This window comes from Coloeus monedula, assembly GCF_965178545.1.
Source record: "Coloeus monedula genome assembly, chromosome: 29".
NCBI classification, from domain to species: Eukaryota; Metazoa; Chordata; class Aves; order Passeriformes; family Corvidae; genus Coloeus; species Coloeus monedula.
This window is the reverse complement of record NC_138809.1, coordinates 560-18,234: the sequence shown is the minus strand read 5'-3', so window position 1 is coordinate 18,234 and position 17,675 is coordinate 560. Positions and strand designations below refer to the sequence as shown.

Sequence of the window (17,675 nt, the reverse complement as noted above, 5' to 3'; positions counted from 1 at the left end):
CCTGGTGGCACCAGAGCGTGGCTGTGGGGGTGGCTGTGGGTCCGTGAGCCTACCCTGCCCCAGTGCTGCTTGTGCTGGTGCCTGGCCCTAGCACAGGGGAAGCTCTGCATGCCCCGTCCTCGGCAGCAGCAGTGGCGCCAGTGTGGCCTCCCTTATCTCGGCGGGAAGTCAGGAGCAGGAAGCCTGGCCCGGTGCGGGATAAGGGTCCCGTTTACATTAGCTCCTTTGTTGTGGAGCAGGCTTCCACCCTCACCCACTGCCCACGGGGGGGGCCCTGGCTGGGCAAAGAAATGAGGGGCAACAGGAACCCCTGCCCAAGATCCACGAGGGGCTTAGGTGGTCTTTGCAATGGTCCCTGTGAGGACACGAGTAGGGATGGGGTCTGCTACGATGGTGCCCTGCCACTGTGCCACATGGCTTCCCCCTGCCCAGATCAGCTACTCAGCTGGACCCTGCCCTGTGGCTGTGCACTGGTGTCTGCAGTGCTGTCTGGGCTCCTGGCTGTGGCCAGCTGCCTTGGTAGCGTGGTGCTGGGCATCCTTGACTACTGGAGCCCACGCATCTGGCACCTGCCACGTCCTGGCGTGGTGGCCCTGATATGGTGGCCCTGGCAGTGGCTCAGCCCCAGGGCTGGCTGGGATGAGGGAAATCAATGAATTCCCCAAACGGGAAGGTCTGGGGGAGGGGAGAGCGTCCCAGCACAGGAAAAAGTCCAGGCAGTGACGCGTGGTGGGCAGAGCAGTGCCGGCCGCCCTGAGAGCACAGCCCCATGCACTGCCCTGGAGCCTCTCACCCACCTCCGCCACCCACCGTGAGTGAGACCCTCTTCTCCAAGGGACCCTTTGCCCAAACCCGTGATAGGGGGGTGAGAGGGGAGTGGGCGGGTGCTGTGGGCAGGAGCATGTGGACCCCTGCCCTTGCTGTCTCCGCACAGGCAGGTTCCCCAGCAGTGGGGGTTGCTTTTGGGGTCATGTCTGATGTGACTCTGGGGATGCCAATACCCCTCGAAGCAGCACCGTGCCATCACGGTGGGGGTGGCAGCAGCAAACCCAGGCAAAGCAGCCTTGCCAGGGATTGGGGAGGACACAGGAGGCTGCAGCAGGGTCCCCACTGGGACTCCCTGGAGCCACCAGCCCTCTCAGGGCACAGGGGCGATGCCTCTCTCTATCCTGCAGGTGGTCCCCACGGCCACCCCATGTTCCGCTCACACCGTGCTGGCCTGATGCGGAGGCTGTGGCGGCAGCGCTGTGCAGCAGCCAGCCCTGAGGATGGCCCCAGTGCCCTCAAACTAGCGGCGCATGCCCTCTTCAAGAAGCTGAAGGATGAGGAGCTGGAGCTGCTGGTGCAGGTGGTGGAGAGCGGGGGTGCCTGGGAGTCTGGCTGCGTTTTGGCACCACGCGGGGACCCACGAGGGGTCAAGCAGGGACTCTCCCCTCAAGTCCTGCTCTGTCGCCTCTTCCGCTGGCCTGACCTCCACCAGTCCCATGAGCTCAAGCACCTCTGCTACTGCGCTGGGGGTCAGGGGGCCTGCGGGGACTTGGCTGTGCTGTGCTGCAACCCCCATCATTTCAGCCGCCTGGCTGTACCTGGTGAGTGCTGGTGGCAATACTGGAGGCTGCCTTGCCCACTCAGGCTCTGACCTCTGCTCTCTGGGGCTGGTTCAGGGCTCCAGTGGGCTCCAGGGGGACAGGATGCACTCCCAGCCTCTCATTTCCTTCTCTCTCCCCTGCAGAAACCCCGCCACCCCCCTACTTGAAGGCATCCTGTGGTCCCTCCTGGCCAGATGAGCCCCAGCACCCCAGCACTCAGCTCCTGGAGTTCAGCTACAACGGTGGGGACTGGTGCGGTAAGATGGGCCCTCCACACTCCACAACCCCCTGCCACACCCAGCAGAAAGGAGAGCACTGGGCAGGGCTGAACGCCTGGGTCAGAAGCAGACATTGGAGGGGACAGAACATGAAAATCAGGGAATGGAGCCAGCAGTCACTCCCAGCAGGAGGAAAAGACTCCGACACGGGATGAGGGGTTCCTGCTGGGGGAGCAGCCTGGGCCCAGCCCCCCCCCCCCCCCCCCCCCCCCCCGAAGCTCCTGTTGTTATTTTTGGCGGCGCCAGGCTCCCTGCTGGAGGAAGCGCTGCCTATGGGGACACACACAATGTGCCTTGACGCACACAGCCGCAGCTCCCGCCTGGCTGCTGGCCACCAAGGCTGCCAGCTGCCACCGCCCCACCTTCTCCTGCACCCGGGGACCAACCCCCCTCACAGCCCTCCCCCACCCCTTCACCACGGTACTCGGGAACTGGGAACGGCTCCAGAGACTCATGCCCAGTGCAGGAGCCTGTGCTGAGGCATCCCTGGTGTGCCACATCCATCCATCTGTCCTCATACCCCCTCTGTGCCCACTTCCCTTGGCCCATCCAGCTGCTTGGCTCAGTCATGTCCTGGTGGTGACAGCTTTGCTCTCCCCTTCCAGACACCAGCCTCTCATGGAGCACCATCAAGGATGGCTGCTGGTGCAAACTGGCTTACTGGGAGTACCGGACACGCGTGGGCCGCCTGTACGCCGTGCACGAGGCATCAGTGAATGTCTTCTGCGAGCTGCCATGGGGCAGTGGGTTCTGCCTGGCCCAGCTGCCGGCCGCCTACCGCAGCTGTGCTGTCCGGCGGGCACGTGGCAAGATTGGCCGGGGGCTGCTGCTGAGCCGGGAGCCAGGTGGCGTCTGGGCATACAACCGCAGCGAGCATCCCATCTTCGTCAGCTCACCCACCCTGAGCCCCCCTGGTGCCTGCGGGCTCACTGTCCTCAAGGTGCTGCCTGGCTACTCAGCAAAGGTGTTTGATTATGAGTGGGCAGGGGACAGAGGGGGCTGGCAGCTCCCTGGGGAGGGACCCTGTGACCCTCACAGCATCCGCATCAGCTTTGCCAAGGGCTGGGGACCCTGCTACTCCCGGCAGTTCATCACCTCCTGCCCATGTTGGCTTGAGGTCCTGCTGAACCAGCCATGCTGAGGCTGGGGCTGGAAGGGGGTGCCAGGGAGTTCCCCCAAAGCAGGTTCGCAAGCTGGGGGGCCCTTCTACTGTTCCCCAGCCTGTGTCTTCCAGGGCTGTGTTGCAGCAGGATCATCCTGGCTCTGTGGGACTCTCTGCCCGAGTGCTGACTGGATGCAGTGCCCTGCTTGCATGGCTCACCACCCTGCCAGCACCTGCTTCCCCCAGCCATGGGGCTCTCAGTGACACAGAGCATGATTTTAATTTTTTTAAAAATTTTATTATTTTAATGTTCAAGTTTATATTAATTCATCTATTTTTGTAAAAAAAGCAAAGCATGCGGCAGGAGTCCCCATTGTCAGGGCCAGGGCCGGTGGGGACAGGGGGAGTAGGAGAGACGGGAGGTGGGACAGAGTGAAGAGGAGGGGAGAGCTGTGGGCCTGGGTGTCACAGCAGACAAAGGGAAGGGGAGTGAACTGGCACTGCTGGGGTGAGAACAGCTGGAGTGTGGGGCAGGTGCTGGGGCAGGTTAGAACAGCTGGATAGGTGTTGGGCAGGTAGAATGAAGGGGAGGGCAGGTGAACACTCCTGGGATCGGGACCAGTTCAGGGTTACCCAAGCTGGGTCCCAGGCCCGGGGGGATCCTTCAACCGTTCTGGCAGCATGGGGGAGCCCCGAGCAAGTGTAACCGAGGGGATCCCGAATTGCCCGAGTCGTGTCTGCAGTTTTTAACCCAAATAAACGGTGCCACCGGCACCAAGAGACCCCCGTGTCTCTACGCATATCGGTGCCGCCCACGGGGCTCGGCTCCGGGAACCAGCAGTGCCCTCTGCCGGCAGCCGCCACGGGCCGCGATGACCACCCGGTCCTTCCTGCCACGCCGCCGGCCCGGCTGAGCCCGCGGCCCCCGCCCGGCCCCGGTCTTGGCCCCGCCGCGAGAGGTCAGTGCGACCGCGCCGTCGGCGTCGCCTCGGGGGGAGCAGGCAAGGAGAGACACCGGGAGCACAGCCGCAGGCAGTGGCAGAGCGCAGCGGCTATGGCGAACCGTGGCCCGAGGGGACGGGCGGGGAGCGATGGAGCCGGGGGTCGGTGGCAGCGGCGCGGGGATTGAGGTGGTTCTGCGGGTTCTCCCCGCCGCCCCCGCGGAAGCCCGGAGCCTGGCGGGCCGGTGCCGTCGACAGGGATGCAGGTGCACCGACAGAGGGACGGAGCTGGGGGGAGCGAAGCGGGCGGCTGGGCGAGGTACCGGGGCCTGGCGAAGGGGTGGGGGGTCCCGTTCTCAGCCCCGGCGCAGTGCCCCGGCGCGGCCCCCCCACCCACTGACATAACGTCTGCGCGGGGCCGTGTTTGCCTTGGCAGCCCCGGGGCGGCGGTGGCTCCTCACACTTTCCGCTAGCGCCGGGCAGTGGCCGCACTCCGAGCCAGGCGCGGGGGGGGCCGGGGTGAGCCGAGGTGAGCCCCGCGGCCGCCGCTGCCTCCCTGAGCCGGCAGCGGCCAAACAGGTTGCGCGGGCCCGCGCCCAGGCACCTGCGAAGGAGCCACCCCGCTGGGGGCCGCCGCGCCCCGCTGCAGCGCCGCCGAGAACAGGGGGCTGCTCTCCGCGCCACGCCCGTCCGCCTGCCCGGCACCCTGCGGTGCCACGTTCTCCGTGTCCAGCTCTCCATGTCCCCGTGCCCGCCACTCCAGTCCCCCGGTGCCCGCTTCTCGGTGCCCGGTTTCCCGAGCTCGGCTCTCCACCCGCTACCTCACCCTATGCACGGTGCCCGGTACTCGAAACTCTCCCTCGGTGCACACTTCTCGGTTCTTACCCCCCCTGTCCCCCCCCCATGCTCGGTTCCCCGCCCCCCCGTGTTCGCGGCGCGGAGAGGGCAGTGCCGTGCCGGCCCCGGCACTCGGCGGCCGCAGCGGGCGGGGCGCGCTCGGCGCCTGGCACCGCGCTCGGCGCCGGCGGGGCCGCACTGGGGCCGTCGCGTGCTCTCCTCCCCAGGCCCGGGGCCGACCCCCGCCCGACCCCGTTACCCGCCTCTGACTCAGCTGCCCCCCACCCGCGCACCGCGGTCCCGGGGGCCCGTAAGACCCCCGCCCTCCCGAGGGGCGTGTGGCGGGGCTGATGGGCGGGGCATCCCACCAATCGGACGCGTGACCGCCGGCGCGCTGCCCAATGAGCAGGCGGGGGCGGGCGCTTCCTGGAGCCCCGGTGGCGGCGGCGGCGGCGGCAGTGGCCAGGGGGCGGGCGGGGCGCGGCGGCGGCAGGTGAAGGCGGAGGCGGGGCTGTGGCCCCGGGACCGGTCTGTGGCTCGGGCGGGGCGCGCAGGTGAGCGGCGGTGGGTGGGAGAGGACAGACCCACCGGCGGGGGTTGCGCGGAGGTACTGACCCACCGGCAGCGGGATCGGGACAGGGACCGGTGCGGCGACCGCTTTTGCCGCCTGGTTGCGGTGAGTCGCGTGGATTTGGGATGCTGCGGGCGGCGGGCGGGCACGGTTGGCGCGCGGATCAGTGCACGGTCCCCTGTGTCCCCGCCCGCCGCCGGAGCCGGTGGACACGTCGCCCGTGGGGCGGGGGGTGTCACTCGTGGGCTGTTCCCGGTCCCTGCGCACGGGGCTGCGGGAAATCGGGAGGTCCCCGCTGCGTTCCGGGGCGGCTGCCAAGGCTCCGCTGTGGTCCTGTTGCTGTGCTGCTCCATCCAGCCAGGGTCCCCCGCAGGTCTCCCACGGGTGACTGGGTGCTGCCAACCCCCTTCCTAACCTGGTGAGCAGCTTGGCGGCGTGCCTGGTGCACCGAGTAGGGACGGCATCGTTGCACGGGGAAGGCAACTCAGGGAGTCCCTTCTACACCGGTATTGGTTGAGTTGGAGGGTATCCCAGTGTCCCGGCACGCTGTGCTACGCTGATGAGCCCCGGACCTGGCACACTGGCAGCAGCAGTGGGTGCCTTACTGCTGGGCTGTGCAGTGGTCCCCACCGGGATCGGTGTCGTGGTAGCACCTGCCAAGCACCGGTGGACTCTGCCCCGTGCGCCCAGCCCTGCCGTACCTGTCCTCGTCCCCCTGGCTGGCTGCCCCCGGCCGCTGTTTGCCCGGGGCGGGGTGCGGTATTTACCCTCCCGCCAGAGCAGATCCACGTCTTGGGCCACAGCCGCCCTTGATCCGTGGCTGCGTTCACCTGGCGAGGGGACACAGTGCCAGCTTTGTCGTGGGGTGAGTCGCGCCGTACCTCGGTTTCCCCCACTACAGCTGGGCTAGTGGTAGTGGGGAGCGGGCTGGGATCCCCGGCGCTTCAGGAGGCACGCGGCAACTGCAGCGACTCAAGGCTTCAGTGGTGATGCTGGTGCTGGGTGCGGAGGGAGGGACTGAGCTCAGGAACTTAAAACTGGGTGCATAGAGAAGGGGAAACTCTGGCGCAGTGGAGGGTGTGGGGCAGCAGGGCTGGGAGTGCCCATGCTGGGGACGGGTGCAGAGGTGAGCATGGGGAGGTGACAGGTGTGTGTGGGGGCACATCAGTGTTGGGTCCTGGGGACCCTCCAAGACCCCCTGCCTGGGCACAGGCTGCCCCCAGCGCTGTGGTGCTGAGCCCGAGGCTGTGGCAGCACGGCTCTGCCAGCTGGTTCCGTGCACCCTCAGTGCACACGTGGCACGACCGCGACAAGCCCGAGCACCCGGGGGCGGGGAGTGGGCACTGCAGGGGGTGCGGGACCAGCGTAGCCCCTGCTGCACCCCAGCCCTCGAGGAGTGGCTGCTGCCCCGTGCGTCAAGCAGGAACTTCTCCTTCAGGGCAGGCAGCGGATGATGAAACCAGGGAGAAATTTCTCCTGGCAGCGTGTGGGCTGCTGGCGGGAGCCCCCGGGAGCCTGCGCTCCCCCTGCGCCGCCACCACTGCCTTCCCATGGTAACTCCACGGCGGGAGCAGGCAGGGTGCCGGTGGGAGCGGCCGCCCCGTCTGGAGGATTGGCGCCCGCCTGGCTCCCCGTGGCAGCACTGGCGTCCCTGACATGCCCCGAGAGCTGCATGTCCACACCCCAGCAAGCCCCAGGGCGGTCAGAGGACCTGGCGAGGGGCTGGGCTGAGACCCGTCAAACTCGCTTTGTGCCAGGAAGGTGGTGCTTGGGTAGCCATGCGGGCGGGGGGGTGGTGATGGTGCCGGGGCTGTAGCCGGTGACCTTCAGTGCATCCGGCCATGCCCCGTGCCCAGGGCTGGGGGGTCAGTTGACATGCAGGGTGGTGCAATGGGAGCCATGGGGCCTGGGTGACTTGTATCCCCAGAGCTAGTGGCATGACTTAATGGAGCCATGGGCAGGCAGGGGGACCAGCCAGGGTGAGAGAAAATGAAAGCAGGTGATGCGGAAGGAGAAGTAGGTCAGGCGAGCTCTGGCCTCTCCCGGCAGCCTCGGTTGTGCTGCGTGCTCCACTCTGCCCATCTGTCTCTGTCGTGTTCCCAGGCCCCATGGGCAGTAGCTTGAGTGGATACTGGGTAAGGGGGTCCTGCTGCCAGGCACTGGGTCCCAGGCAGGGTGGGTGCTGGGCACTGCCCACCCTGGACACCAGCAGGGTGGAGAGTGTGGCTATGTTGGCTGACATATGCTGGGTACAGTGGCACCCCAGCAGTTTTGCTTTGATTCCCCTCCCATGGGCAACCATCAGGGCATAGGGCTTGGAGCCATAGCAAGGCTGGACAGGAGGATCGTCAGCCCCACTGCAGGGCCAAGGAAGAGAAGGGAAGAGGCCCTTGGGTCCTGCTTGGGTGGCACAAGGCAGCTGGTGTGGTGCAGACATCATGGTGGGCCTTGGGGACAGCCCCATGTCCCATAGAGGGGCTCCACAGAGGCTGCCCATGCCTGCTCCACTGTGGAGCCATGGGGCCATCGCCCTCCCCTTGGTGCAGGGCTGGTGGGGTCTCACCAGTGGCGCTACGTGGGTCGGAGTGAGTGTGGTGGGCATGGCCTCACTGGCTGTGCTGTGTGGGCTCGGGGGGGGGACGGGGGGGGATTAGAATCTCCTGCCCCCCTTCCCTCCCCAGGATCAGCCGTGGGCAGCGGGGAGCTGGCAGCAGGCAGCTGCCGTGGGGGCGGAAGCCGGGCTATTTTGGAGGGTGTGGAGGGGGGGCTGTGGGCTGGCACTGTCCTTGCCAGGTGACCCCACCAGGACCAGCACCACCCTGGTGCCAGGATGGAGCATTGGGGCCCAGCCTGTGCCACTGGCGATGCTCAGTCCCCGAGGTGCTGTGAGGACATGAACCCTGCATATTGAGTAGGAGGTGCCACCAGCTGGGGGGGCCCCTTGGGGCTGTGCAGCACAGTGGGACCCAAGGGGTCTGGCTGCCCTCCAAGGGGTTCCCATGACTGTGCTGCAGGGCCAGCAACTCCAGAGCCAGCTCACCCTGGGACTAGTGAGCAGGCCCAGTTGCAGGTGAGCCTGCCTGTCCCAGGCTGGTGGCTGGCAGAGCTTTGTCCTGCTGCCCCACCTTCCTTCCTTCCTTCCTTCCATCCATCCATCCATCTGTCCTTCCCCCTTGCATGTTCCTGCCTGTGCCTTAGCCATCTCCTTGGCACATTGGGAAGGCCAGAGGTGACACACAGAGGCCACATCTGTCCTGAGCGATGTGTGGCCATGGCACCCCATGCCATGGCAGGTCGGGTTGCTGCTCTCTGTCAGGAAGTGATGCAGAAGATGGGGTTGCCCTTCCTGCTGTTGGAAGAGGAGCTGGGATGAGGCCATGTCCCATCATTGGTGACACTGGTCAGGGTGCCACTGGCCAAGGCAAGGGTAGAGCTTGGAGGAGGATGGATGGATGGATGGATGGATGGATGGATGGATGGATGGATGGATGGATGGATGAAAGTTGCCCCTCAGCCCCTCAGCCAAGGCAAGCAGCAGTTTGTGGCCAGCACCTGGGTGGTTGCAACACCCCCAGGGTGGGGGGGCCACAGTGACTCACCCCATCCTGGCCACCAGTAGGAACCCTGACTCAGGGCTGCGTGCCCATGCCGTGCCATGCCCCTCCCTGCCCGCCTCGCCCACCTTATCTCCCGCCCTTAGCACCTGGCACACCTGGGCCAGGGGGGACTGGCGCCGTTCCCCTCCTTTATGGGGAACAAAGGGCAGGGGAAGGGTTGGCAGCAGGTGCCACATCCCTCCCTCCTCCCTTCCGTCCTCCCTCCCTTCCTCTCACGGACGCTGTCCAGGGCTGTGCCCTCTTTTGTGCCCCCCACTGGAGCAGCTGGTCAGCCTGGAGCATTGTGGCAGTGCGGTGGGCAATGCTGCCCACAACCCTGCTGCCACTGGCTGTGTGCTGCCTGCACTCCAGGCACTGGGTAACCCGTGGTACCACAGCTGGCTCCTGCCCAGCACATGGTCCACAGTGATGGGAGAGGTGGGATACCATGGAGGGCACGCTGGCGATGCCCCTCTGCCCACCTGCCATCTCCGCTGCCTGCCCACGGGCTCTTGCACAACCCAGCTCTTTCTGTGAGCATTGCTGGGGCTGGGCCAGAGGCCCGTTGCTGTCCAGCTGGTGTGGGGCTCTTCCCCTTTCTGCCTGGCCTCCTGCTACAGACGGCACCAGCACAGTGCCTGGAGCCTATCCAGGGCCATGCCAGGGTGCTGCAGTGCAGGTGCCCCTGACCAGTCTGGCGTGGGTGGCCTGGGCGGGTGCTGGTACTGGTGGTGGGGTGTGGGGCACGCTCTCCAGGCTGCTAATTGCTGTTTAGCTGGGGACACAGAGGGTGTAATTATGGGGGGATTGCGTGAATCTGCAGCCTGGCTGGGGGGCCCACGAGTGCCCCTGTCCAAGGAGTGGAGGGGATCAGGCAGCATAGTCCAGCTGGGCCGGCATTGCTTCCCACATTCCCCATGGGACCTCAGGAACCTGCTCCAAGGGTAGAGCAGGACAGGAATCCATAGGACCAGGGGGTGGCTCCAGGGCTGGCCGGGCAGGCTGCAGCATGCTGCACCGAGCCCAGCCCTGCTCCCACCAAGCGCAGGCGCCCTCCCAGCTCGGCCAGGCTGGCCACGGCCAGTGGCGAGCACCCAGCACCCTGCCTTGGGGCGGAGGAGAAGGTGAGGGCCTGTATGATTCCTCGGCACGGGGGGCAGGGGCAGACAGCTTGGAGACAATGCCAGTGGTGAGGAAGGCATACTTATGGTACGGAGTGCCTGTCCTGGCAGTGCTGGCAGTTTTCTCCCGTGGGACTGGGCCAGGGGATGCCCCCTGCCCGGTTCCGGGTTGGCGCCCCACGGCGCGGTGCCGGCTGCAAAGGGTTAATGCCGTATGTGTTCTGGGAAGCGGGGCTGGGAGGTGCGTGACCCGGGGTGTGGGCGTCGACTCCTTTTGAGGTGGGATCCTGAGCTCAAGTGCAGCGGGGAGCGGGGCCAAGTTCACACAGCACCCTGCCTTCCCCTCCCTGCCACTCGCGGGCCGCCAGCACGGCCGCGACGCAGCGCTGAGCCACGCCAGGACCCGGGGCAGGTGAGCTACACACCCACCCTGCCATCACTGGCCGGTATGGTGGAGGAAGTTGCCAGGGTGGTGGGGACCCAGTGTGGTACCACTGGGCACTAGGAGAGCTGGGCCAGCTGCTTTGGCACCAGCAGGATGTTGGTGTTGCCTGAGCCCTACACCACCCTTGCTGCTGGTGGGATAGGACGGGACGGGACGGGATGGGACGGGAAGGGACGAGTGGCAAGATCTGGGTCACTTTGGTTTGGCAGAGCAGGGCCCACACCCCCCAGTGGCAATGCCAGGCGGCTGGATGTGGCAGTGGGGTAGGTTTTGGCAGCAGGAGGGGGTCAGGATGCCAGCACAGTTCCAGCAGGCTGGGTGGGCGGCATGGGGACTTTGCTTCTTGTCCCTGCCACAGATGCCAGGAGTGGTTCTGGCAACGTCGCTAGTCCTGCTCCACTGTGACAGGGATGCCTGTGCCCAGCCTCCATGGCAGCTATCACACCGGGCTGGCACTGGGCCCCAGGTGCAGTGCCGGCTGGGCGCTGAGGCAGTCCTGGGCCACAGCGCCCCAACCCCTTTTTCAGTGCCGATGGCTAATGTGCCATGGCTGCGCAGCACACGGCTGTGCCTGGGAGCTCTGTGGGTGAGCTGGCCAGTATCAGGGGGTCTGAGCAGTGCCATGGGGCTCACTCTCAGTGCTGTGGGGTGGGGGACTGTTTATCCTCTTTAATCTCCAAACCATTTCCTTTTGTCTCTGCTCGTTCTTTTCTTCTTTCAAAGAGCAGTGCTGCTTTCCCACTCCCTCCAGCAGTGGGACCGCCGGCATGTGCCTGCTGTAGGGTCACCAGCTGAGCCAGAGCCCGGCCGCCACCTTCCCTGCTGGGCAGACAGAGGGACTGCAAAGCCCCTGCCTTGCAGCCACACCACCCTCCACACTGTGGCCATCGGCACCAGGGCCACTGCTGCTCCCCATCGGCTTCAGCCAGGGCAGTAGCAGGGTGGGGGGGTTGCACAGCCCGGACTCCTGGGTCCACGTTCCCAAAGGGTGAGGGGCCCCACAGGGTGAGGGGCCGGGGCGACACTGCGCTGCGCTCCCCTTCCTGGGTGACTCATTCTCCCCAATGTGGCTGTGAAGTCCCTCGACAGCATTTGTGACTCTTGTGACTGAAAGCAGGGGTACTTGGCAGCAGCCCAGGGTGGGGACTGTACTCCCCAGGACCTCTGCCCTCCTTCCCCATGGGGGAACAGTTCGGGAGATTCCCCCCAGACACCCCTTTCCACCTCACAACTCCCACCGTCCCCAAGCCATGGCCCAGTGCTCAGCGCAGGCTGGCGTTTTGCCCTCATCCAGGGCACCATCCCAGTTTGGTGGCATGGGATGCAGCCTATCCCCATGCAGGATGGGTGCTGCAGGGGCCCCACCCCAGTGTCTGTGGCTCTGGCTGGGTGGCTGGACCCCTAGGATGGAGGGAGCTGGCAGGTGGGTGGAGCCTGGCCATGGTTGTTCCAGGCAGCATGGGCTGGCAGAGGGATGTCAGGGTGACCTGGGCAGGCATTGTTCGTGCTGCCACCCGCCCTGCATGGGAGCCAGCTCAGCATGGGGAGCAACTCCCCCTTTCCTCAGTCCCATTTGGCTGCTGCAGCTGAAATGTGCCCAGCCACAGCATTGACATCACTGAGAAAGCTCTGGCATGGCGAGGACATGGGCATCACCACCTGCTCCCTCCCAGCCACCATCTCCAGCACCAGCCAGGGAATGCTGGGGGGCCGGGGGTGGCTCCAGTCCCCTCACACCTCATCCTCCGCCATTTCCTTATCACTGCGGTGATCTCCTCGACGGCAGCGCCCGCTCAGCATGTGACTTCGCTCCAGTGAGGAGGATGTGCGGGGGGGTGGGGGTGTCAGCAAAGGAGCCGTAACAGGCGGTTTAGTGCGATGGAAAATCCCCCTCCTGTCACCGCCACCTCGCCCCCACCCTGCCCCAGCCCTGCAGCCATGTCTGCTGGCATTGGGTCCTGTGGCTGCTCGCAAGGGTCCCAACTCCCTTACCAGACCTGTGCTGGTGGATTCTGTGGCATTGGCAGCACTGAGGCTGTGTCCACCTGCACTGTGACATAGTGAGGCTGGTGGCTGTGCCCATCTCTCAGAGCACCCCCCACCCGCTGGGATATGACAGGGTCTCAGCTGCTGCCCTGCACCCAAACACCTCCACAGACACGTCCCAGTGGGTGCCATCAGTCTTGTGAGTGCTCTGTGCCCAGAGCTTGTGGGGCTGGAGGTGCTGTGGGGACAAGGGCAGAAGGGAGGCTGTCCTGGTGCCATCGCTGGGGGAGGCAGTGTTGGAAGGGAGGACACAGTGCCACCCTATCCTGTGACCATTGCCTGCAACAGTCCTGGGGGTCTGTGGGGCTCTGGGCCACCCTTGGCAGGTGCCACATCCCTGTCATCCCTCTCCAGCTGCCCAAGCTGTGGCATGGGGTACTTGCCCCCCCATCTTAATCCTGCCCCTGCAGCTAATCCTGCCTAATCCCACTGGGGGCTGTCACTGCCTGTTGGCTCCCAGGGCCCTGATGGTTTAATCACCCCTAATCCGATCACCCCCGCCTCAGCAGGCAGAGGGGACCCCAACCAGTGGTGGGATGGGCTCCTGCCAAGGAGGGGGGCTTGGCCATGGGTGCTGGCGCCAGCATCCCAGGCGGTCGGCACTGCCTGGCTCCCAGTTTCAGGGGCGGCTGCTGCCTGCCATGCCGGTCGGGCCTGCTCGGCAGCGGCTGGGGCGGCTCCGCAGCCGGTTGCTCCGGGGCCGTTCCCAGCTGCCTGCCGAGGCAGCCCCAGCTGGCGGCCGCCCAAGCGCAGGGAGCGGCCGGCTTGGGGATGGGCCCCTGTGCCGGGGGCCGTCGGCCGCGCCGCCCCTCCATGGGCAAGAGGGGGCACGTCCCCCACGCCTGCCTGCCGACGGCAGAGTGTGGCTTGGCACAGTGTGGTGGGTTTGGGGTGGATGGGCCTGGCATGGCTCAGCGTTGCCTGGCATGGCTTGGCGATGCCCAGTGCCACGTGCCACTGTCCACCATGGCTTGGCTTGGCATGGCACAACTCTGGCAGCACCAAGAGTCACAACCCAGAGGTGGTACCCACCTCTGCCTCCCCCGGGCTGCAGTTGCTGGATTCCCATCCCACTGTCACCCAGCAGTGCCGGTATCACCCAGCAGCCTGGCTGGCCTCAAGGGCCATAGCTGGGCATGGTGTCAGAGGGCAGGTTGCAGCTCCGGAACTGCCACTGCTGCCTGCACCCTGCCTGCAGGTTGTGAGGGTCATGGGCTCCCCCTTCCCACCTGTGCTGGCTCCGCAGGAACATGTGGGTCCTTGGTGGTGCGCCATGGGGACAACAGCGGGAGTGCGAGCAGTGCTGGGTTTAGGGCTGAGGCCAAGCTCTGCCAGCTGCAGCGTGGGAAAGGCCTGACTGGCGCAGGCTGGGCTTGGTTGGGCGAGGAGTGGCCCCGGGCTGGGGCACAGGGGGAGGGAGGGGGCCCAGTCCCGACCAGGAGCGGGGGCAGGAACCGGCGGCACGGGTGCTGATCCTAATCTGCCGTGGCAGGAAGTGTGGCCCCTGTTCCCAGCCCAGCTGGGCTCCATGGGGCGGCCCCCAGCCCTCAGGGTGCTCTTCCCAGCACTTGCCCGCCCACCTGTGCCTGCTGCCAGTGAGGCCCTCGTTCCCAGGATGGGTTGCTGGGAGCCAGTGGCTGCGCCTGGCCATGACAGTGGGCTGGGGGGGATTGTGGGTGGGCTGGCACAGGAAATGCTGCACCTTGGTGCTGTTCAAAGGCACCACGCTGAGATTTCCCCCTTTGCTGTGGCGGTGCGGGCGGCTGGGTGCTGGTGGTAGTGGAGGAAGCGTGGGGGCCTGTGGCAGGGGGCCTGTGGCAAGGGGCCTGTGCCCGCCAACCTCGACACAGCATGGAGGGGACTGAGGGCAGACTGCGGGCCCCAAGCCTGCCCCAGTTTAGTGTCCCGCTGAAACCCCAGTGCCACCCAGCATGTATATGGAGGGTTCCTTGTGCCCTGGCTTTGTGACAGCGATGCTCCAGCTGCAGTGTTTCTTCCAAGTGCTCTCTCCCAGGTTGTTCCTGTATCAGTCAGGCAGCATCCTATCCTTCCTGCAGGTGAGGACGATGGCCAGCCCAGAGGACGACCTAATCGGCATCCCCTTCCCTGAGCACAGCAGCGAGCTGCTAAGCTGCCTGAACGAACAACGGCAGCTGGGGCTGCTCTGCGACGTCACCATCAAGACACAGGGGCTGGAGTACCGCACCCACCGTGCTGTCCTGGCTGCCTCCAGCCGCTATTTCAAGAAGCTCTTTGCAGGGCCGGGGCCAGGGCAGGAGGTCTGTGAGCTGGACTTTGTGGGGCCAGAGGCACTGGGTGCGCTGCTGGAGTTTGCTTACACAGCCACGCTGACCATCAGCAGCGCTAACATGGGCGAGGTGCTGCGTGCTGCCCGGCTCCTGGAGATCCCCTGTGTCATTGCTGCCTGTGTGGAGATCCTGCAGGGCAGTGGGCTGGAGGCACCTGGCCCTGATGATGGCGACTGCGAACGTGCCCGCCGCTACCTGGAGGCTTTCTCCACCCTCCCCGAGGGTGAGGTGCCTGCCCCACCACCCCCCCGCCCCATCGCCCGCCGCAGCAAGAAGACCCGCAAGTTCCTGCAAGCCCGTGGTGCCCGGCTCAACAACCATGCCGAGGAGCCACCCGCCGAGGCTGAGGGCTCTGGCAGCCCCCCGCCGCCCCCACAACTGCCCTCACCACCTCTGCCTGAGGGGCTGCCCCTGCCCTATGACAGCTTTGAGCTGCCTGAGGAGGAGGAGCTGCCCCCACACCCCTACCCCTTCCCCTACCAGCCCCCCCTATCCCCTGATGAGGCTGCTTCTGACGATGACGCCATCGACCCCGACCTGATGGCATATCTGAGCTCGCTGCACCATGAGTCGCTGGCGCCTGGGCTCGATAGCCCTGACAAGCTGGTGCGCAAGCGCCGCTCACAGATGCCCCAGGAGTGCCCTGTCTGCCACAAGGTCATCCATGGTGCCGGCAAGCTGCCTCGCCACATGCGCACGCACACGGGCGAGAAGCCCTTTGCCTGCCAGATCTGTGGAGTCCGATTCACACGGTGAGTGCTGCTGGATGGACTCTCCCTGCCTGACATGTACTAAATGATATCCCCTATGGCACTCCCCCTGCCAGTCCTAGGGGGGCCTGGTCACAGGCCTGGCATGGTCCATGGGGTCTTCTGCATCCCCTGAGTGCTGCTGGGTTGTCTGATGGCATACTGCACAGCACCCCTCTGCCAGTCCTGCCAGTGCAGTGCAGATTCAGAGGGTCTTCCGCACTCCATGAGTGCTCTGGACCAACATAGGGTACCCAATGGCATCCTCCATGGCACCCCCTGCAAGCTCTGTTGGGGTGCAGTGGGTTATGGGGCCTTCTGCAGCTCATGAGTGCTGCTGGACTGATGTAAGGTACCCAGTAGCATCCCTTGTGGTGCCCCTCTGCCATACCTGCTGGTGAAGTCAGGTCAGTGGGGTGTTCTGCACTCTCTGAGTGCTGACAGATCAACCAAGGCTTGATACTTGATGGGCACCCATAACACCTCATCTGCCAGCCCTGGCATGGTGTAATGCAGGTCCAGGGGAGTCTTCCACACTATGTAAGCACTGCCAGACTACCCAGCAGCATCCCCCCTGCCAGCACCCAGCTGCATCTCAGCCATGCAGCCGTTCAATGGTCCCCTGCCCTGTCAAGCCCCTAGACCCCTCTGCCCTGCAGAGCATCCCTGCTCTGGGACTTCCAGCACCACTGCCCTTCCTGCTGTGGCTGAGTGGCATGTCAGCTACTCAATGCCAATATCTCCCTGTGTGTCCCAACTCCAGGAATGACAAACTGAAGATCCATATGCGGAAGCACACAGGTGAGCGGCCCTACTCCTGCCAGCACTGCAGTGCCCGCTTCCTGCACAGCTATGACCTGAAGAACCACATGCACCTGCACACAGGCGCCCGGCCCTACGAGTGCTACCTCTGCCACAAGGCCTTCGCCAAGGACGACCACCTCCAGCGGCACCTCAAGGGCCAGAACTGCCTGGAGGTGCGGACCCGCCGCCGCCGCCGCGATGAGCCGCCTCCACCACCCGCTGGGACCCCTGGCCTCGACCTCTCCAATGGGCGGCTGGAGGGGCTGCGCCTCTCCATTGCCCGCTACTGGCCTCCAGGGCAGCCCGAGGAGGAGGAAGAGGAGCCGGAGGGTGAGGAAGGGCCGCAGCCAGATGGCGCCGTGCCGGTGGAGACGGCATAGGGCCGATGCAGCGGCAGGTGTCGTGCCGTTCCATGCCGAGCTGTGCCGTGCCCACTGGGGTTTCTGTTCCTGTTTTTCCCGTCACGGTTCATTCCTAGTTATGCAAAGGGGGAAACTCCCCTCGGCCGATTTGCACAAGGGAGTGGGGGGCCCCTACCACCCCCCAGCGTGCCCGGGCCCACCTGGTCATGCCCAGGTGGGCGAAGGGGGGATTGGGACTTGGATGTCCCTCCACCAAACCCCTCGTGGATGCCAGGACCGGGCAGGGGCACCCATGGACCGAGGCCCCCCCCCCAGTTGGGGAGAGCCCCCATCCTCTCCCCAGTGGGAGGGCGGCCACTGCCCTGCGCTGTGCATAGCTTGTCCCCACCTCCCCACTCCGAGCAGCCCCCCCCCGGCGAGCCCCCCTCGCCCCTGCACTCCCGGCTGCTTTCTCTTGGTTGCACTATTCGGGTGAGCCCACCCGGGTGCGGGGCAGCCCTGGCCCCCCCCGGCCCCTTTCCCCTTCTGAAATCCCCCGGCCCTGTGGGACCCCCTTTCCCTGGGGTGGCCGGGCCCCCACGGTCACCCCTCTGTCCTTTGCACATGCCCCCCCGCGGGGCGCAGCCTCCCCGGGGGTGTAGGGGACCGGCACTATTTGTCTACAATAAGAGTTTTATCTATATTTAAAAAGATGATGTAATATATTCCCTCTCACAGCCCCTCCGCTGCCAGCCACCAGCGCTGCCCGGCCCCACATCTGCCATGGGGTGCCGGCAGGGGTGATGGGGCCGGGGGGGGCTCTGCTCCCGTCATGGCTTTAAAGTGCCTTATGGTGAACTTGAACCTTTTCGGCTACTTGAACCTCTCTGGTGTCAGGAACCAAACAAACCATGGGCGGGCGGCCCTCCGCCCCGCCGGGCCGCCT

General features: G+C 65.7%; 2 protein-coding genes across 2 annotated transcripts; both read left to right on the top strand.

Annotated features, from left to right (window-relative positions):
- Window positions 1–744: 744 nt before the first annotated feature.
- LOC309583047 (mothers against decapentaplegic homolog 6-like) lies at window positions 745–3,726 on the top strand. Its single transcript, XM_082298562.1, has 4 exons — window positions 745–811; window positions 1,176–1,589; window positions 1,733–1,846; window positions 2,473–3,726. The coding sequence occupies exons 2-4, from the start codon at window positions 1,196–1,198 to the stop codon at window positions 3,006–3,008; spliced, it is 1,044 nt and encodes a 347-aa protein (XP_082154688.1). The 5' UTR covers window positions 745–811; window positions 1,176–1,195; the 3' UTR covers window positions 3,009–3,726.
- Window positions 3,727–5,228: 1,502 nt separating this feature from the next.
- ZBTB7B (zinc finger and BTB domain containing 7B) lies at window positions 5,229–16,768 on the top strand (the record flags this gene model as incomplete). The annotated part of the gene is made up of 3 exons (XM_082298484.1): window positions 5,229–5,301; window positions 14,584–15,587; window positions 16,348–16,768. The coding sequence occupies exons 2-3, from the start codon at window positions 14,593–14,595 to the stop codon at window positions 16,766–16,768; spliced, it is 1,416 nt and encodes a 471-aa protein (XP_082154610.1). The 5' UTR covers window positions 5,229–5,301; window positions 14,584–14,592.
- Window positions 16,769–17,675: the final 907 nt, after the last annotated feature.